The following is an 18772-nucleotide window of genomic DNA, read 5'->3' on the forward strand; positions in this document are numbered from 1 at the left end:
AGTTTTCCAGGAAACTTATTATTCACATACTTAACAACTTTTATGTCCATTAGCAACTTGACTTTCCCTGCTTCTTTGAATTTTGGAGCATTGTTTCCTTAGTAGGAAGGAGTTTTGAGAAAGGTAAGAAGACAAGCTCAGAGCTCAAGAAACTATGAAGAATAATATTATAATCACAACAACTCGTTATTTGTTTTTAAGCTCAATCCTTCAGAAGGTTATTATCTGGAGTTGAATAATAATAGATCCAGGCTCTTTTTATGTGGAGGAAATCTTCAACAACAGTGTTCATAGGGAAGGACATTAATCAGGAAAGAGAAGTGAGCCTTGTTTCTAATAATGTTTGCATAATAGCTACCCTTGGGTATATTGCTTGACTGAAAATAAATATTCATGCTTTCCACATCCAGTACAATTGGAAATTATTCGTGGTTATGATTCTGTCATATGATCTTCTACCTATTCAAGGGGACTTCAAACTGGGAGGCTGTTGGAAACCAAAAAACATAAATAACAATGCTTGTGAATGATATGGGGTAGAAGTTGAAAGAGGCTGTAGTGTTGGCTATGGGGAGAAAAGGAGCGAAGAGTGGGAACTTAACTGTTTCCAGAGGGGGAGAAGCAGACTCACACTGACATGCTTAAGGACATTTATATGCTCTCCTGGTTTGCTTGTAGCTCTTCAATAGCTTCTCATCACCAGGAGAATAAAATTTAAGTGCCTTATCTTGGTGTCAGACTCACTGCCTGGAGTGGTTCCTGTGAAACCTTGGATCACGTTACCTGAGACTACTCTCCACCTCAGATGTGACAACACAAAGCTCTTTGCAGATTCCCTCAGACACCATGACTTACCATTATCTCTCTGTTCACATCCTTCCTTCATCTTGCAAGGATTTTTCAAATCTTCTTTGTTAATTAATCTATGTATTATAGAAGAGTCAGCTTAAACTTCATCTGCTTCAGGAAGCCTTCTATGAACTCCACACCTAGTCAAGAGTTTTACCCAGACTGTCCTATTTTTATTGACTTATATATTTAGTGATCCTTAAAGAGCCTTTGTCCTGGGGAGTTTTTTCATCATCTTGCTTTATTGCTTACATGCACCAAATTTTATTACATAAATGCTTTCAGTTAATTAATTCATTTTTCTTTCCTTTTCTGTTTCCTTTCTCCTTTCTCTGTTTTTCTCTCTCTCTTTTTATTAACTTTTAAATTCTGACAAATGTTTCAATACAGTCTTGAGAACATAAGCTATTTTGTTGTTGTTGTTGTTTTTTTGTTTGTTGGTTGGTTTTGAGACAGACTCTCGCTCTGTGGCTCAGGCTGGAGTGCAGTGGCATAATCTCGGCTCACTGCAGCCTCCGCCTACCAGGTTCAAGCAATTCTCTGCCTTGGCCTCCTGCGTAGCTGGGATTATGGGTGCCCACCACCACACCTGGCTAATTTATTTTTATTTTTAGTAGAGACAGGGTTTCACCATCTTGGCCAGGCTGGTCTTGAACTCCTGACCTCATGATCCACCCACCTTAGCCTCCCAAAGTGCTGGGATTACAGGCGTGAGCCACCATGTCTGGCCAAGAACAGAGGCTATGTTTTGAACTTCTGTGTGTGTTACAAGGCTTTGCATTAACTGCGCCCTCATGCAACTTTCCTAACCTTGCTTCTCTCCTATCAGGGACATTCTACTTCAGTCAGGAGAACATCCTATAGTATTAAAGTCCAGACTGATTTGTTTTCCTGGACCTGTGATTGCTAATACAACTGTTACTCAGTGTCTGTGGGGGATTAGTTCCAGGACCCCTTGCAGATACCAAAATCTACAGATGCTCAAGTCCCTGATTTAATATAGCTCAGTATTTGTGTGTAACCTATGCACATCCTCCTGTACACTTCAAGTCATCTTCAGATTACTTATAATACCTAATATAATGCAAATGCTCTATGTAAATAGTTGTTATACTGTATTTTTAAAATTTATAGTATTTTTTACTGTATTATTATTATTATTTGAATGTTTTCAATGTGAGGTTGGTTGAATATGCAGATGTGGAACCTGCAGATATGAAGGACTGGCTTTACTTTCTCCAGCCTCTCCTTCCCTGTCCTTCAATGCAGGGTTTTTGTTAAACACCATATCCTTGGCTCATTTATCTGTGCTTCTAATCTGATGGGTTCTATATTAACAGGGATATGTCTGCCCAACTTCACATGCCAATTTTACCCTTATTGGTAGGCTCATTCTGAAGGTCCATATGTCTTTTTCATGTACTTATGTGCAGTCACAAAATACTGAAAACTGTGCCTTCTGTTTATATAACATATCTATTTATAAAACACTTTAAAAATTTTATCCTAACTACTGAGAGGTGAGCAGTGCAGCTGCTAACCTCATTTGCAAATGAGAGAATTGGTTCAAAACGACTGAATAACTTCCAAAATTTATGTGTCCGATAAATTGTAGTGATTAGAATTAGACTCCACTTGAGAGCCTTTTTCACATTACAAACCTGACAACAGTGGTTTTTTTCCCTGCCTATAGGCCTTGCAGAACCTAGTAGAGTTCTGTGCATGATGAACTCACTGAGGGCACTGGACACAGGCTCACACAGGGTCTGTATTATGGTGCTAATTTGGGCCACTATACCTCGAGAGAATTAACTTACTTTAAACTCCACTGTAGACATTTATAAAATGAAGAGTAAGACACCATGTATTCATAGGATTTTTTTTAAAAAACACTTTATTAATTCCGTTTCTCTTATCTTCATCTCTTTTTTCTTCTCCTTTTCTCTCTTTGTTTTCTTTTCAGTCAGTTCAACAATTAATTGGTGTTCTCCTACAATGTGCAAAGCAGTATGCTACGGTTCACAGGGGAATGCAAAGAGGATGCTGCTTATAGCTTGTTGTGGCGAGGAACTTTTCTTCTGTCTTTTCTGTTCTCCATTTTTCTCCATTCTTCTCTTCTTCCTACCTTCTTTTTCCTCTGATGTTCAAGTAGCCCTCATCATTTCCATAAATTTCCAAGGCTTCAGCTTTGGTCAAAGGGAAGGCACTCAGCCCAGGGCCAGTGAACGAGTTTAACATTCTTACGGTCCTTTGCATCTGCACACCCAGGACTCATAAATACTCAATATAAAAGCTTTGGGGGTTTTGCTCTGTGACAGCTGGGGACTCCATGTAATTTAATGCATGATACAGCACTTTTGGCTAACTCTGTATGAGAGACTACTCAAATAGGAATAAAATATCACTTTGCAAAATACATTTAAATTATTTTCCTTCTAAAACTTTGTGACTTTAAAGCCTTAAAATCTATTTTTTGAAAGTCAAAAAATAACAGATGTTGGCGAGGCTGTGGAGAAAAGGGAATGCTTATACACTGTTGTTAGAAATTTAAATTAGTTTAGCCACTGTGGAAAGCAGTTTGGAGATTTCTCAAAGAACTTAAAGCAGAAGTACCATTCGACCCAGCAATCCCATTACTGGCTATATACCTAAAGGAAAAGTAATCATCCTACCAAAAAGACACATGTGCTCACTGTTCATCTTAGTACTATTTACAGGAGTAAAGACATGGAATCAACATAGGTGCCTATCAGCAGTGGAGTAGATAAAGAAAATGTGGTACATATACACCATGGAATACTACATAGTCATAAAAAAAATGAAATCATGTCCTTTGTAACAACATGGGTGCAACTGAAGACCATTATCCTAAGTGAATTAATGCAGAAACAGAAAACCAAATATCACATGTTCTTACTTGTAAGTGAGAGCTAACTCTTGGGTACTCATGGACACAGAGATGGGAGCAATAGATACTGGGAACTCTAGAAGGAGAGGGGGAGGGGGACAAGGGCTATAAAACCTCCTGTTGGGCACTATGTTCACTCTCTGGGTGTTGGGATCAATAGAAGCTCAAACCTCAGCATCATGCAATATATCCTTGTAACAAACCTGCACATGCATCTCCTGAATCTAAAATAAAAATTTTTTTTTTTTTTTTTTTTTTTTTTGAGATGGAGTCTCACTCTGTTGCCTGGGCAGGAGGGCAGTGGTGCAATCTTGGCTCACTGCAACTCTGCCTCTCGAATTCAAGCAATTCTCCTGCCTCAGCCTCCCAAGTAGCTGGGATTACAGGTGTGCCAACATGCCAGCTAATTTTTGTATTTTTAGTAGAGATGGGGTCTACTATGTTGGCCAAGCTGGTCTTGAACTCCTGACCTCGAATGATCCACCCGCCTTGGCTTCACAAAGTACTGGGATTACAGGCGTGAGCCACCGTGCCCAGCCTCTCACTCCTCTTCTACACCCCACATAAGGTGCATGAATCATTAGACACATCTGTTTTTTTCCCCTAAGGCTACATATTCTTAAAAGTAGTTTAAGTTACCTGTTACCTCTAGGCTTTTTTCCATAAAAATCATCAGTAAATTATATGCCAAACATATGGTTTTTTTCTCAAGAACACAGTTAAAATAGACTTGATTCCTCTTTGCTGTCTCCAGTCCTCCTAATATTCATAGCAATAGGTATTTATCTATCACCACAAAACACACAAAAAGACTGGTGATTGCTTAAATCACAAGAGAGCAAAGTAGAAGGAACTAGAAAGAAGGAAGCAAGTGCAATCATGATTAGGCACTTACTCTGCATCCGTGGCTGGGTTAGGAACATTCATAGGACTTCATGAACCCTACTAAGTTTAAACCTGCTCTTTTACAAATGTGGAAACTGAGGCTCAGAGGGGTTAAATGATTTGCCCAGTGTCCTGCTGCTTAAAGTGTCAGAGTTGAGATTTGAACCCAATTGGTGTGACTCCAATTTTTTAAATATTTACTCTACCAAGGCTGGAGGGGGCACACATGGGCTCTAGAAGGATGCATGGAATGGGTACCTGGGTGGGGAAGGGCTAAAGAGGGGGCCTCAGTCGGTTTGACTAAGATATTTTCCTTCTCTGATTCCTGCCCCAAATGTAGAGTACTTATCCCAAATATGGATCCAACTTTGTGTAATATTTTAATGAGAGTGTCTTCTACTAATAGGACATCTCTCTTTTGTCTTTCACAGCAATTTTGCAGGCAGTAATAGCTGGTGATCTTATGAAGGTAAGATATCTTCCTACCAAATCTTTGGCAATGCTTTAAGAACTTTAAAACAACATCATTCCTCACCAAATTTCTGTGTTTCCATCTATCACTTATCATCCCCGTGCTTGCACTGGCTGAATAGAAGAGGCAAGATGTTCTTTTGAGAACTGAGCAGAGAGGGTGTTCAAGAGCACCAGGGTACTTGTCTCAGTTACTTAAAATGAACTGCATGTCCCCAGGCTGCAGTGTGCACAGTGTGCACAGTCTGCACAGTGTGCCTGCCCTCTGGAAGCTGACATTCGAAGAATTTAAAGATTTCCTTTCAGGCAGGTATTGAAATGAATGCATCTGTAAGAATTACCTGGACAACACTCAGAAATGCATTCTTCAGGACAGAGATTAATCTTTCCTTTTTATGGTTTTATACTTTGGGGATCATAGTTAGTCAAACAAGAACCCTGATCCACTTGGAACAGTTTAATTTGTGCTTATGTTTTCTGGTGAGTTTTGTTCAGAAGGAAGGAAGCAGTCACCACTGCCCTGAGGGTGAATGTAAAATCTGAAGTCAGACTTTCTGAGTTCGGATCTTGGCTCTGCCTTACACTGTCTGTGTGATTTCGTGTAATTATTTAATTCTCTCTGTGCCTTAGTTTTTTCATCAGTAAAATGGAATAATATTACCTCTCTCTTTGGATTGTCATGAGGAATTAATGTAATAATACATAGAAAGCTCTCAAGACTGTTCCTATTACATGGAAGGGGCTCTAAAATGTTAGCTATTTTATTAATATTCTGATAGTATAGATCTGTGTTTTTTAAATAGCTAAACATGGTGGAAATACAAATATTTGTTATATAATATAAACATCATCTATGAATATTCTAAAGTTATTTTTGGTCCCACATCATTTTCAGGCATCAGGCTCATGACTTCCCATATGCCCCTGCAAACCCCCTGCTGGAACTGATCTGCTCTGTAATAATGACAGCTGCCTGAAGGCAGAGGCTACGCCTGATTCCTTAGCCTGTGGAGTAAGGTGCCATTGCAGATTGAGGAACCAATAGCCCTCAGAGAAAGCTGAAAAGTCCTACCCTCAGACATAACTTTTTTTAGGCACATCTGTTGGACAAACTGAAGGACACCTATGCTACATTTTTCAACAGGTTACTAGAAGAAAACAAATGGAGAAAATGTTGCAAACATCTTGATCAGCTGCCCCCTTTAGGCACGTAATCCTGAAAATGGTGCCTGTGCCACTGCACAGATCATAGTGTCAATAGAAATTGTTACTCAGAAGAGTGCTCTCCAAGCAGTATATTGATGAGTTCAGTGCCATTTCTTACCAGTGGATTAAGCCCATACCATCCTGTACTCTGTGCACGGCCTTCCATTAGGTTTTGTGGGAAACAAAGGCATGAATATAATTGATTCCTGCCCCTGGTGGGTTTCTACACCAGAAAATCTGGCAAAGCACTGTACATTTGAAACCCTTCCATTTTATTTTCTATATGCTTTCAGTTTAGGCAACTGATTTCCCAGGATCCTGAGTTTATGATCACACTTTTTTTTGTACTTTTAAATAGAGAATCATTTGCAATGTGGGAAATCACTATATCCAGCTGGTTGTCTTATTATAGGTTGGTGCAAAAGTAATTCGGTTTTTGTCATTTCAGTGACAAAAACTGCAATTATTTTTGCACCAACCTAATGCATTCTCTGTTATAATTCTTGCCTAAATGACTAAAACATGACTTAATAACATCTTATTATTTTTTGTTTGTTTGTTTTTCTTTTTGAAGTTGGAGTCTCCCTCTGTCGCCCAGGCTGGAGTGCAGTGGTGCAGTCTCAGCTCGCTGCAACCTCTGCCTCCTGGGTTCACACCATTCTCCTGCCTCAGCCCCCCGAGTAGCTGGGACTACAGGTGCCTGCCACCATGCCCGGCTAATTTTTTGTATTTTTAGTAGAGACGGGGTTTCACTGTGTTTGCCAGGATGGTGTTGATCTCCTGACCTCGTGATCTGCCCGCCTCAGCCTCCCAAAGTACTGGGATTACAGGCATAAGCCACCACGCCCGGCCAATAACACCTTATTTACTGAGAGATGGAATATTTACTGAGGGCTTAAGGTTTTACTTTTTCTCTCTTACATATTTTCTTTATTTTCCTTCTCAAATATTCATGCCCTCTTTCTCTTCTCCAACTTCTTTTGTTTCTTTTTTCTGAGTAGAAAGTGCAATATATATAAAGTATTAAATTGGGTACATGTGTATGTGTTTGTACAAGAGGGAGAGGGAGAGAAAGAAAGAGAGGGAGGGAGAGAAAGAGAGCAAGAGACTAGCGAACAGAACGTCTCTGGAGCCACTCCTGTGTGAAGGCTGTCACAAATAGCTCCGGGACAACTGGGCTGCAAAAAATGCCCATGGACTAACTGAATGTTCACGGTGTCTAGAAACAGCACTGGAAGGCAGGATCCAGGCAGTTGACCCTGAACAGGTTTGGTTGGGTCTATGCTGTTATCCTTTGTCGATCTCCCCACAAAGAAAGGGAGTGTCATTTTAAGACAATGTGGTTGAACAGAACAGGATTCCCTTTTAGACTTTTGTGGAAAGTTGCTAGCTATTTCTTCCTGCCCTCTTGCCCCCCAGTTTAGGGATGGAAGTCCCATATGTTCCTTACCTTCATTCAGCTACTGCTTTTGATCCATGCCCTGGGAGGCCTTCCATGGCTCTTTCCATCCCCTGCTTCATGCTTCCCTAGTGCTTCTCTGAGACATTTGTGATGTTCCCGTCCATTACTGTGTGACTCTTTACCTATCTGTCTCCCCCATGGGCTGTGAGGGCTTTGGGCACAGTGACTGAATTGTATTTATCTTCCTGACATGTAGCGCATGACAATTCTATGGATGTATTTGAGTGAAGACGTGAACTCTGAATTTATGTTCTTTTTTTAAAAAAAAATAATTTTAATTGACAAATGATTATACATATTCATGGAGTACGTAGTGATGTTTAGATACATATAATATACATTGATCAGATCAGGGTAATTAGCATATCCAACACCTCACACATTTATCATTTCTTTATGTTGGGAATGTTCAACATCCTCCTTCTAGCTATTTAAAACTATTTAATATATTATTAACTATAGTCATCCTACAATGGTATAGAACACTAGGACTTATCCTTTGCATTTATGTCATTTATGCTCTTTTACCTTATGGGATGTCTGATTATCTATAATGTGTACCATCTAACTTCTTAAAAGATAATGTGTTCATTTTGCTTATTACCTGCTGGGTTATTTAATTCTCATTTGTCCTAAAATTACCTATTAGAAGCTTCATGTAGGCACTCTTGTCCTGATATACTGTAATTTGGAGATGAGGGACTCTTTCACATTTTCTATAATGTTCAGTATTTTATAAAGTTAGACCATATCCTCATTTAGCCACCTTATCCTCAGGCTACAAAATTCTGTTGTTGTTGTTGTTTTTTCCAGTCTTCTCTCACATAGAAACTATTACATTTTCTGAATCATTTTGGGTCTCACTCTGTGCATCATCTCTAGCCTGTTAGGTATGTGTTGGGTGATTAACACAAGGTTTGCAGGCTCGGCTGCAGATCTGGATGAAGAAGGAAGCCAGGCGTGTGTTCGTGTGCGTGCATGCATGCATGCGTATGTGTCTATACTTGTATTCAGTGATCTTACACAGGAGAGACAAAGCAGCTTTGATATTTGGTATATAGTTTCATAAGACTAAAGAAAAACTGAAGGACACGGGCAAGAAGCTTAGCTACAGTCACCAAGGTATTCCTGCTTATAGCCATAATTACTCTTTCACTCAAGAGAATGCTAAGCCAACAAAGAGAGGCTTTTGTTTTCCACTCCACCCCTCACTCCCTTGAGACAGAGACCATAGAGACCAGTGCTCAGAAAATAAATGAAAAAAGTAATTCAGCATGATTCAGTTTCCCTAGCCTGTTCAATACTCACAGACTCTTTCCAGAGTTAGAAGAGACACTGGTCATCACTGTGAGTGATAACACAGTCCAGGAATGTTACTTCATCTTTTTGACTTTTCTCTATGTCCTCTGAGGCTAGAAACATTGTGGTTTGCTACATGACTCTTATTTTATTACCAGTTAGCTGTTATTCTTGTTCCAGATTCTGCCTGAGCTTCTTTTTGTATGTCTCTCTTGCAGCTAATAGAAAGCTATAAAAATGGAGGCAGTCTGCTAATTCAGGGACCAGACCACTGTTCACTCCTTCACTACGCAGCTAAAACCGGCAACGGGGAGATTGTGAAATATATCCTTGACCACGGTGAGTAGGCATAGTGAACTTACCAAGGATCACTTATCTGTGAAATCCATTGCATTTTACATTTTCTAAGATGCCCTTCATCCAGGCAGTCTTCAGAATGGCAGAAATACTCTCGAACTTTTAGCCGACTGCCCCTGCTTATTTGAGGCAGTCATGGTTGCAGACCACTGACACATATGGGCCATCCTAACCAAGCAATTAATAGAAACAGTGTTCATACCAAGTTCTTTACAGGCTATTTTTCAGACTAATTACTTTTTTTAAAAATAGGGGACAAAAATAAATGCAGCCTGGCATTGTGCACTTTATTTTCTCTAGAGCTCTTCTGTAAATTAATGGGTTGGGATTCCCTGCCTAATCCATATTTGTGGTTCATCATTGTGAAGATTCATGAGGATAATTTTTTTACATCTTTCTAGTTTCTCTCTTTTTTTTTTTTTTTCCTGTTTTATCTCATTTATCTTTTCCACCCAGGTTACACTTTATTCTCTTTGAAAACGTCTGGTACTATTGTATTGTCTGTGGCAGATCATACTAACCTTCCAGACTGCTTTCTAACTGGATTTCTAATTTGGTGCCAGATCGTTTGCAGGAAGTAGCATGCACTATAGCACCTGCCTCTAAAAACCCTTTGGAAGCATAAACATATTTGATGAATACTAAATCTAAACAGTTACATTCAACTTATCATGTTTCATAGTATTTCCAGGAATAAAGTGTAAAAAATACTGCCTAGCTAGGCTGTTTTAAACGAGAAGGAATGAAAGAGTCTAATTCTGCTGGACCTTGGTATACAGAGAGATTGGAAAAGTTTCTTTGAGCCCTGACAGTCAGCCTATGGCTGACTCCTTTTGCACCCAAATTCAGCCTGTAGACAGTAAGCATACTCGTAAACATTCACATCCTTTTTGCTCCGTTTTTTTTTTTCAATTCAGCAAGTATGTCTTATTCCATTCATTGATTCATTCATTTAACAAATATTTGTGTAGTGCCTAACAGGAGCTGCCTGTTATAGATGGTACACGCACAAAAATAAAATACAGTCACTGTTTTCAAGTAATTGCAGGCTAAAGAAAAAATAAGATCATGTGTATAATTAAATTTAAAACAGATACGTGGAGCTGTTTTAAGTCCTATGCTAAAGCCACAGATAGATAACGTAGCTACCATTTGTCAAGCACATATTTGCCAATTGTTTATAGTAGACACATCCCATCATTTGATCTTCACAAGGTCCTTGCAAGGTAGGTACCAAACTGTCAATCATGTTAGACACCCCTTGCTTTGTCTTCAGTACCTTCTCACTGTTGAGATTCTGCTTGAACCCTTGCTCTGAAATACGGTGGAAAGGGTGGGTTGGAAAAAGGAAAGACCAGGAAAACAGAAGGGCTGTGGTGACAGAATTTCTTTACTCCTTGTAGGCTGGGTTGGATAATCCCAAACCCGTCTGCCCTGGAAAGCCTAGGTAGGTAGGATGTATTTTTGGTGCTAAGTCTGGGGCTTGTATCATTCCATCTCCTATTTCCCTGGCTATTCAATCTCTTGCAGTTAAAAGTATTTCTTTCTGGGCAAGAGTGAAGCCACAGTGCTACTGTATTCTTTTTCCCTGAATAAGAAAATATCTCAGGATTTCTACTGCACAAAGCTCAGGTGAGGGTTAGATGTATACTGTCACTTTATTTTTCTTTAGCTCAGGTTTAAAGTTCTCCTAGTTGCTGTCTTGTTGATCACTTCCAATCTACTCTCTTTAGTATACCCTTTACCCAAGAGATTGAATGCTTGCTTGGATACCTTAAGACATTTGGTGCCCACCTACCCTTTCTCTGGAGTTAGGTGAGACACTGGCCATCTATTTGAGTGACAACACAATCCAGGAATCTCTCTCTCCACATCCCCCCACCCATCTTTTCATCTTTCCTCAAGAAGCAGTATTTCCTCCCCTAGTCCTAGGATCCTCTCTGTATCCACCGTCTCACTTGGTCTCATTTAGGAGGCTGCAGTCAGCTCCTTTTTTGGATGAGGCTTTATTGAAGATGGACTCTCACATGTTTGGGGCTTTCAGCTGGGATGGCTGTGGAAGGCCAGGACACCTAAGCCTTTCTCAACACCTGGTCTTTTTTTCCCAAGATTCTTCACAGCATGGTAGTGCTGGGGTTCCCAGGGGTGAGAGTGGAAGCTGCCAGATGTCCTGAAGCTAAGTTGGGAAGTTCTGGTTGCTCTCTACTGTATACTGTTGGCTAAAACAAGTCACAGGGCCAGCCCAGACTTAAAAGGTTGGGAAACAGATTCCACTGTTTGATGGCCAGAGCTGTGAATAATTCATGGAGATATTTAATCTACCACACTCTCTTATGTCCCAGCCTCTGCAGTTTAAAGTGAGCAATGTTCTGAACTTCTGACTCACCTGGAATCCCTTAGAGCTTCATTTTTCTATTTGACTTTGGTTCTGGGTCCTAAGAACCCAGGTTTCATAAATAAAAATACAAGATGGCCAGACATGGTGGGCCCATAGTCGCAGCTACTTGAGGCTGAGGCGGAAGGATTGCTTGAGCCTGGAAGGTGAAGGCTAAGTGAGCTAGAATTGCACCACTGCACTCCAGCCTGGGCAGCTGAGCCAGACCCTGTTTCTTGAAGAAAAAAAAAAATGGTAACAATAATGAAGGTTTTAGCATAAGTACAGCCCATGCAATATTTGAAATATGATTATACTAAAAATGAAAACAGCAGGGCTCCTCATCTGAGCCGCCCCAGGGACATGAGTGATGAGTCCTGGGATTATATCACCCTGACACAGTAGCTTTTCACTTCCTCTATTTCCTCTCTTTCCCCTGCCTCCAAAAATAGGGCCTTTGAAAGCACCGTTCATCCAAGCTCACAGGACTTGGAGTTTCTAACCCCAAATGTAGATCAGTGCACACCTACTTTGCCTGGCATCAATTCATCCGGCACATTAGTCTCTGAGGGCTTTGATCAAAACCTAACCTTCCAACACAAATCTGTTTCTCATCAACCCACAGTGACTTTTGCAAAGACTGAGTCACACAATACCACTCCACCCAAGTGGAAGGACACAAAGGAATTCAGTCTTTTTTTGAGGGGTGGGAGTGCTTAGTCTTCCAATGCTTTGGTTAGATTTTATAAATTAATCAGCTTAATATTTATGCTCACTAGAAGAAACACAATATTCACAGTAATCATCCTAACTTCACTTCTAGGCAAATAATTCCTGAGGTCTCAGAAGGCATCCTATACCCTTCCTGCCTCACCAGGATCTCTAATCGCACAGGGAGAAAGACTGTAGAGATGGGAGAGCACAATCCATTTCTTTTGTTGGCAAATAAAATGTTATTATGATGTTCAGTCCAAGGGTCACTGCATTTTTGATGGATGGCAATTTTTAACACTTTACTACTATAGCTGAATATGGAGTCTCAAATGCAATTGATTCTTATTGAAATTAGTTGTCAACCTTGATAGACATTGTCAATTTCATTCTCCATGTCTATCTTAACTTTTTTATTTATTCAGAAATATGGATGTAAAATCATTTGATATAACCTAATTCACCTAATTCCACAAGAGCTAAACACTTCAGCTCAACTGTTGTTTTGTTTGTTTTTTAATATCTTTAGTTGCTAATTTAGTTTATATTAACCTTTGCATTTTATTGAAAACCATCATAGCAAAACCACTCCTCTCTTTTTGATGATAGAAACTCCTTTAAATTGTAGTGTTCTTGAAGTCAGGCACAAGTACACAGAAACTTGTCAATACCTTTTCAATTCTGTAATCACCTTCTTAAGGGTGATCTCTGTTGATTGAAATAGTCTCTGCTAACTTAGTAATGATGATAACTCTGGAATACCCTGACCTGACAAAGAAAACAGCCTTCCCAAGAAGCCTCAGTAAGTCTGGGATTTAGGGATGTATACCAGACTATGGCATTGTATTTTTAAATTAGCATCAGATTTGCAGTAGGTAAGTCTGATCAGTTTGAATTCATGTAAATGAAAATAAATAAATAAATAAAAGTTTTACATTATGCCAAAGATCAAGAAAGACATTCCTCCTGGTTGTTGAATATTGCAAATCTTTTAAAGCCTTTGTTGTTCATTTACTTATTTTTCACAATTTGGTTTATGTCTGTCTCATGGTTTCATATGACGTAAAAAAAATTGTTCAAAGACTTGACTGTAATGATGACGTTAGTAATAGCAGTTCTGAAGGATTCACAGGCTCTTTTCCAGGTACACAGCTGATGTTGTTTGTGGCTCTTGAGTTGACACTTCGTTTGCTTCCTGCAGCCTTACTCCTGAGCCCCTCTCCCCTCTGCTCTGCCCTCTTCTTCATTGGCTCTGGTCAGGAGTGTGGGCCGCCACCATCAAGAGGACACCTGAACAAGAGTCCTGAGATTAGTTATTCTCTCAGACACAACAAGCAGCAACTGATTTCTCTTCTATGGGCTCTTTTAAAGCAGGCTGGGGGCTGTGCCACATGAGATGTGCGGTATGTTCTGAAAGCGCCATGGGAGGCTTGAATTTTTTTCAGCTTGCATCTTCTTCCTTTGGATGTCTTCTCTCATCTATACAGCATGCTGCTTTCCTTTATGAAAAACTGGAATTTGGACATTTAGAGAGTTGAAAAGAGACTTGGGGAGGAAGAGTTAACAATTCCACAGAGACTGGGAGAGAGACTAAGGATGCAGGGATTCCAGCTGAGATTCCTCTCAGTGCTTCCCGCTTTTCAGCTCCTTTCAACCATATTTTCTGCCCACTCCCTCCCCCTCATTTGCCCCTCCAAGGGACTTTTGTGTTGTTTCTTTCCTTCACCACCCTGCACACTCTGCTCTTTTGTTTTTATTCTCCCCACGCCTACCCCATTGCCTCCTACTGGTTTTCCTGATAGAAATCTCACTCATGCATTTCCTTTTTGATTTCAATGGGTTATTTTGTCTTCCCTCTTTTTCTGTCTTCAGTCTTTCTTTTCTCTTTTTTTTAACCCCCCTTTTTCTGCTTCTGGTCCCAGAGAGAACCGACCACCATCCTGCTGGGACAGGATGACAGTGCTGTTAGCATTCCCAGTGCCAGCTCTCCCCACATCTGTGCAGCTTTTGTCCTGTGGCAGGGGAGGATTTGGAATGGTCTGCTGGCAGCGTCAGGGAGACTAATGGGAAATGAGGGCCCAGAGAGAGGCCATGGGAAGTGGAAGGAATAGCAAAGGGGATTTGGAGGCATTGGTGTGGGAAGCAAATTAAAGGATGCATGTGACAAAAGGCACATCATATATAATACAGATATAATATTGATGACAAAGTCACATCAGCGGGAGCTCGGGTATCCAACAGAAGAGCCTATGGAATGAATACTGGGCAACAACATTATAATTTGGAAGGCCTGGCTACTTAACATGATGTTCACTTTCTCATTTTGAAAGATTTGTGAAGTTTTGCTTCCTTTCGCATTCCCTGGGCGTCTCCTGAATACTGATGTGTATGTCCACTTAACAGAATTTTCTTTCCCTTAATTTTCAGACCATTTCCCATATAGCACAGTCTTTTGAATCCATGTTTCAATTGTGAATCTTTCTCTTAAAGTGATATTGGCTGGGATCCAAAATGATTTTAAAATGTCTTTTATTCATTCATTTATTAAAACATTTTAATTCTGTCCCAGGCACTTGTGAGGAAAAAAAAGTTTCTGTAACAATCACTGTTAACCTCTATTGTTCTAAATGTTCTAAATGCATTATCATATTTAATTTTTACAACCCTATACAGTAAGCTCTCATCTCCATTTGACAAGTGTTGAAAACTGAAGCATAGTGAAGTTAGGTTACTTGCCAAAATTCATCCATACGTGAGAGATGGTTTGTGTCCTCCATATTCCTAATACCAGCAAGGGAAATGAAACATGGATAAACAACCACAATGCAGGGTAGTGCCATGTGAATGTCATAAGCAGAGTTCAGGTGACAACTGGTCTAGGGTTCTGGAAGAGCAGTGGCCATTTTCATCTGAAATTTTCATGGAGAAATCTGCACCCATATCTCCTCAAAAGGGATTTTACAGTATTTTTTCTGATTCAGGTCAGCCAAAGGATGAAGGGGGGACATTTCAGTAAACCCTGGAAGAGACGGGGACCTGAGTTTTCCTTTTCTATTGAGGAAACAACAGTGAATTCTCTGCTGACAACTTGATGGTCTCCCTTGAAATTCCTTAGGGGAGATGGCATAGTGTCCGCAATCAGAATGTATGTGTATATAAAACAAGCCCCAAACTCAAATGTTGCCCATTCATGTACATTGAAGGAATTCAGTTGTCTTTATTTTTATTTTTTTGAGACAGGATCTCGCCCTGTCACCCAGGTTGGAGTGCAGTGGTCCAGTCATGACTCACTGTAACTTTGATCTCCTGGGCTCAAGCAATCTTCCCTCCTTAGCCTCTGGAACAGCTAGGACTACAGGCATGTACCACCACGCCCAGCTAATTTTTTTTTTTTTTTTTTCTTTTTTTTTAGAGCTGCGGTCTCGCTATGTTACCTAGGCTGGTCTTGAATTCCTAGACTCAAACAGTCCTCCCACCTGGCCGTCCCAAAGTGCTGGGATTACAGACGTGAACCACCATGCCTGACTAGTCTTTATTTTTTTTCTCTCTTGTTTTTCTCCTTTCGTCTCCTTTCCTTTATTAGTGAGACTCAAATTAACTTTTCAAAAATCATAGGTGTTATTGTTTCTACACTAAAAGTCACAGGGTACAGTTAAACTCCACATTGTCCAGTTAAAGCATAGCTCACCGTTGGGCAGTGCAGGTTCAAATAAGGAGAAGAACAGCCTTGTCTTAGGCCTCTCCTGGCATCCACTCTCTGTAAGTCTTTCCTTGCTAGCATTATGCAAACAGCCATCTTAAAGGAGGCCACGAATGATTAGAAAACGTACCTGTGCTGTTAAAAATAGCTGCCCATTCCCTTCTGTAGTCAGCTGGTTGCTACTTTTGCCTCTTCTTGTCCAGTGTTCAAAACGTTCTGCTATTTTGTGATCATCTATGTTGATGGGAGAATAAGGAAAGATGAAGTGAATTAAATTGATTATTTGAGAGCCATTCCCCAAATCTTTAATTGGCGTTTTTTTTTTTTTTTTTTTTTTTTTTAAGATATTAATTAAGAGCAAAAGTTTCTTACCTTGGTATTAGTGCCTCTGCCTCTCACCTCTGCCAGCTGCAGAGGATGAAAGGGTGCAGAGGGAGGGAGAGTGATGGGTAGCCGCGGGCATGCCTGACTCACAGACTGGATAATCAGGTCTGGAATAATTCTGGGTTGGCTGCATTTGTAGTGATTCTGGTCACAAATTGTGAAGAACAGACAGCTTTTTCCCTTGTCCCCACCTTCATATTGTCAAATTATTGCTGTGCTAGCCCGATTAAAATGCTTGAGGATCCCCTCACTTGCATAGAGCCTTAGACCCTGGATGACTGTGGACTCACCGTGACAAGGCTCTGAGAGCACTGAATGACAGTGCTGAATGAAGGAGAAAAGTAAACGAGGCCTCTGTTGCCTAAATAGTTGTGCAATTAGCAGTACCAATGGGAACAGAGCTACTGATGAGTCTAGGCTGCTCATATTCATGGAATTTCTTTCAAGAGGAGCAGCTTAGAATGTTCTCTGAAGGTGACAGGCACTCTTTAAGAGGACCATTGGGCACTTAAGCCCCTTGCTGACATTGTAAAGAGTGCCCTCTTGGCAGCTAAATAGGCCCGAGGTGCTTAGTGCTCAGGACATAGAATTTGAGTCAACAAGTGGCTTCACATGTAAGTGGGAGTAAAACAACCCTTTCATACCACCTTCCTTCACTGAGGATCCCATATCTTGACATAGTGTGACCGGTATCAGGACAGAGAATAGGACACTTCATGCTATTTAAAGTTGAAGCAGTACCTGTGGTGTGCCAGGCACTGTTTCAAACACACTATGTGTATTGACTCTTCTCTTTTTTTATTTTTTATTTTTTGAGATGTTGCCCAGGTGGGAGTGCAGTGGCGCATTCTCAGCTCACTGCAATCTCCGCCTCCCGGGATCAAGCGATTCTCCTGCCTCAGCCTGAGTAGCTAGGATTACAGGCGCACACCACCATGCCGGGCTAATTATTGTATTTTCAGTAGAGACAGGGTTTCACCATGTTGGTCAGGCTGGTCTCAAACTCCTGACCTCAAATGATCCACCCACCTTGGCGTCCCAAAGTGCTGGGATAACAGGTGTGAGCCACCATGCCCAGCCCTCTTGAACTCTCACAACCCTGTGAGATAAATATTATTATTAATTTGACTTTACATGTGTGATAACCAAGGGCTGAGAGATTAATTAGACTTGGCCAAGACCTAGTCTGTAGTAGAGCTGGGATTTTTAACCAAGAAGGGATGGCTCGAGAAACCTCACCCCTGGTCACTGTCCTGTCCTGCTCTGCACTTTTGGGATGTGTGTGGGAGGATGAGGATCATTATTCATCTTTTCTTAGAATCACAGGACCAAGGAACAAAGAGCCATGAGTTAAATATTTGTTGTTTCCTTAATATAGGGTAGGTGCTAGAAGGATACAAAAAACAACTGAGGTGTTCTTATATTCAACAGATATAGAAAAAATTGTTTATGGAAGGCATGTATTCAAAAAGTGAATACATAGTATGAGGGTAGAACCAAATAAGTGCTTTGGAAGTTGAGAGAAAGAATACATTCCCTCTGTCAAAGGTCATCTTTTGAGAGGACCTTGTCACAGACTAGCCTTTGAAGAACATGTCAGATTTAGACAGGTGGCTATTCTGGGTAGAAAGCCTGAAAAATACATGGTTGAGTGTGCAGTTACCACTTTAGCTTTTGTGAAAAAAGAAAATGGAACCCTGGGAACAAATTGAGGAAATGTAGTTCCAGATGAAGGACTGTGAGCTCCAGTGTTTAAATACTTGGAAGTAAGCGGGAGATATGATGTATTGGAAACCTAGAAATCTAGATGATGTAAGACCTTCTTATCTTTCTTAGTAACTACTTCTGCATGCTAATAATGTTCCAGGTAGATACCTGTTAGGAAGTCTATTTGTCAAATAGGACAAACAGAAAAGACAAATAGGAGAGACTTTGTAAGAGAAGATTCACCTGGTCCCAGTGAATAGCAGGTATGAAAAAGAAGAGGTCAAGATGATTTGGATGACCAGGAGAATTATGAAATCCCATAACATCACTGTTATATTGTCCTTGGCCAATGACTTTCATGGTGAGAGTGATAAGCTCTTCCACCCCTTCTTACTATGCACGACAAGTTAATTTTTAATAATAATGATATCCACCAATAAAGAGAGCAAATCCCCAGGA

General features: G+C 40.4%; 1 protein-coding gene across 8 annotated transcripts in view; it reads left to right on the forward strand.

Annotated features, from left to right (window-relative positions):
• The window catches only part of DGKI (diacylglycerol kinase iota), a 464727-nt gene that overhangs the window by 427577 nt on the left and 18378 nt on the right, over positions 1–18772 (forward strand). For all 8 annotated transcript variants that reach the window (XM_050782372.1, XM_050782373.1, XM_050782378.1 and 5 more), the window contains 2 exons: positions 5074–5111; positions 9299–9419. In XM_050782372.1, the coding sequence (XP_050638329.1) occupies positions 5074–5111; positions 9299–9419 (159 nt within the window). The remainder of the gene's footprint in view (positions 1–5073; positions 5112–9298; positions 9420–18772) is intronic.

Source organism: Macaca thibetana, chromosome 3 (genome assembly GCF_024542745.1).
Source record: "Macaca thibetana thibetana isolate TM-01 chromosome 3, ASM2454274v1, whole genome shotgun sequence".
In the NCBI taxonomy this organism is placed as follows: domain Eukaryota; kingdom Metazoa; phylum Chordata; class Mammalia; order Primates; family Cercopithecidae; genus Macaca; species Macaca thibetana.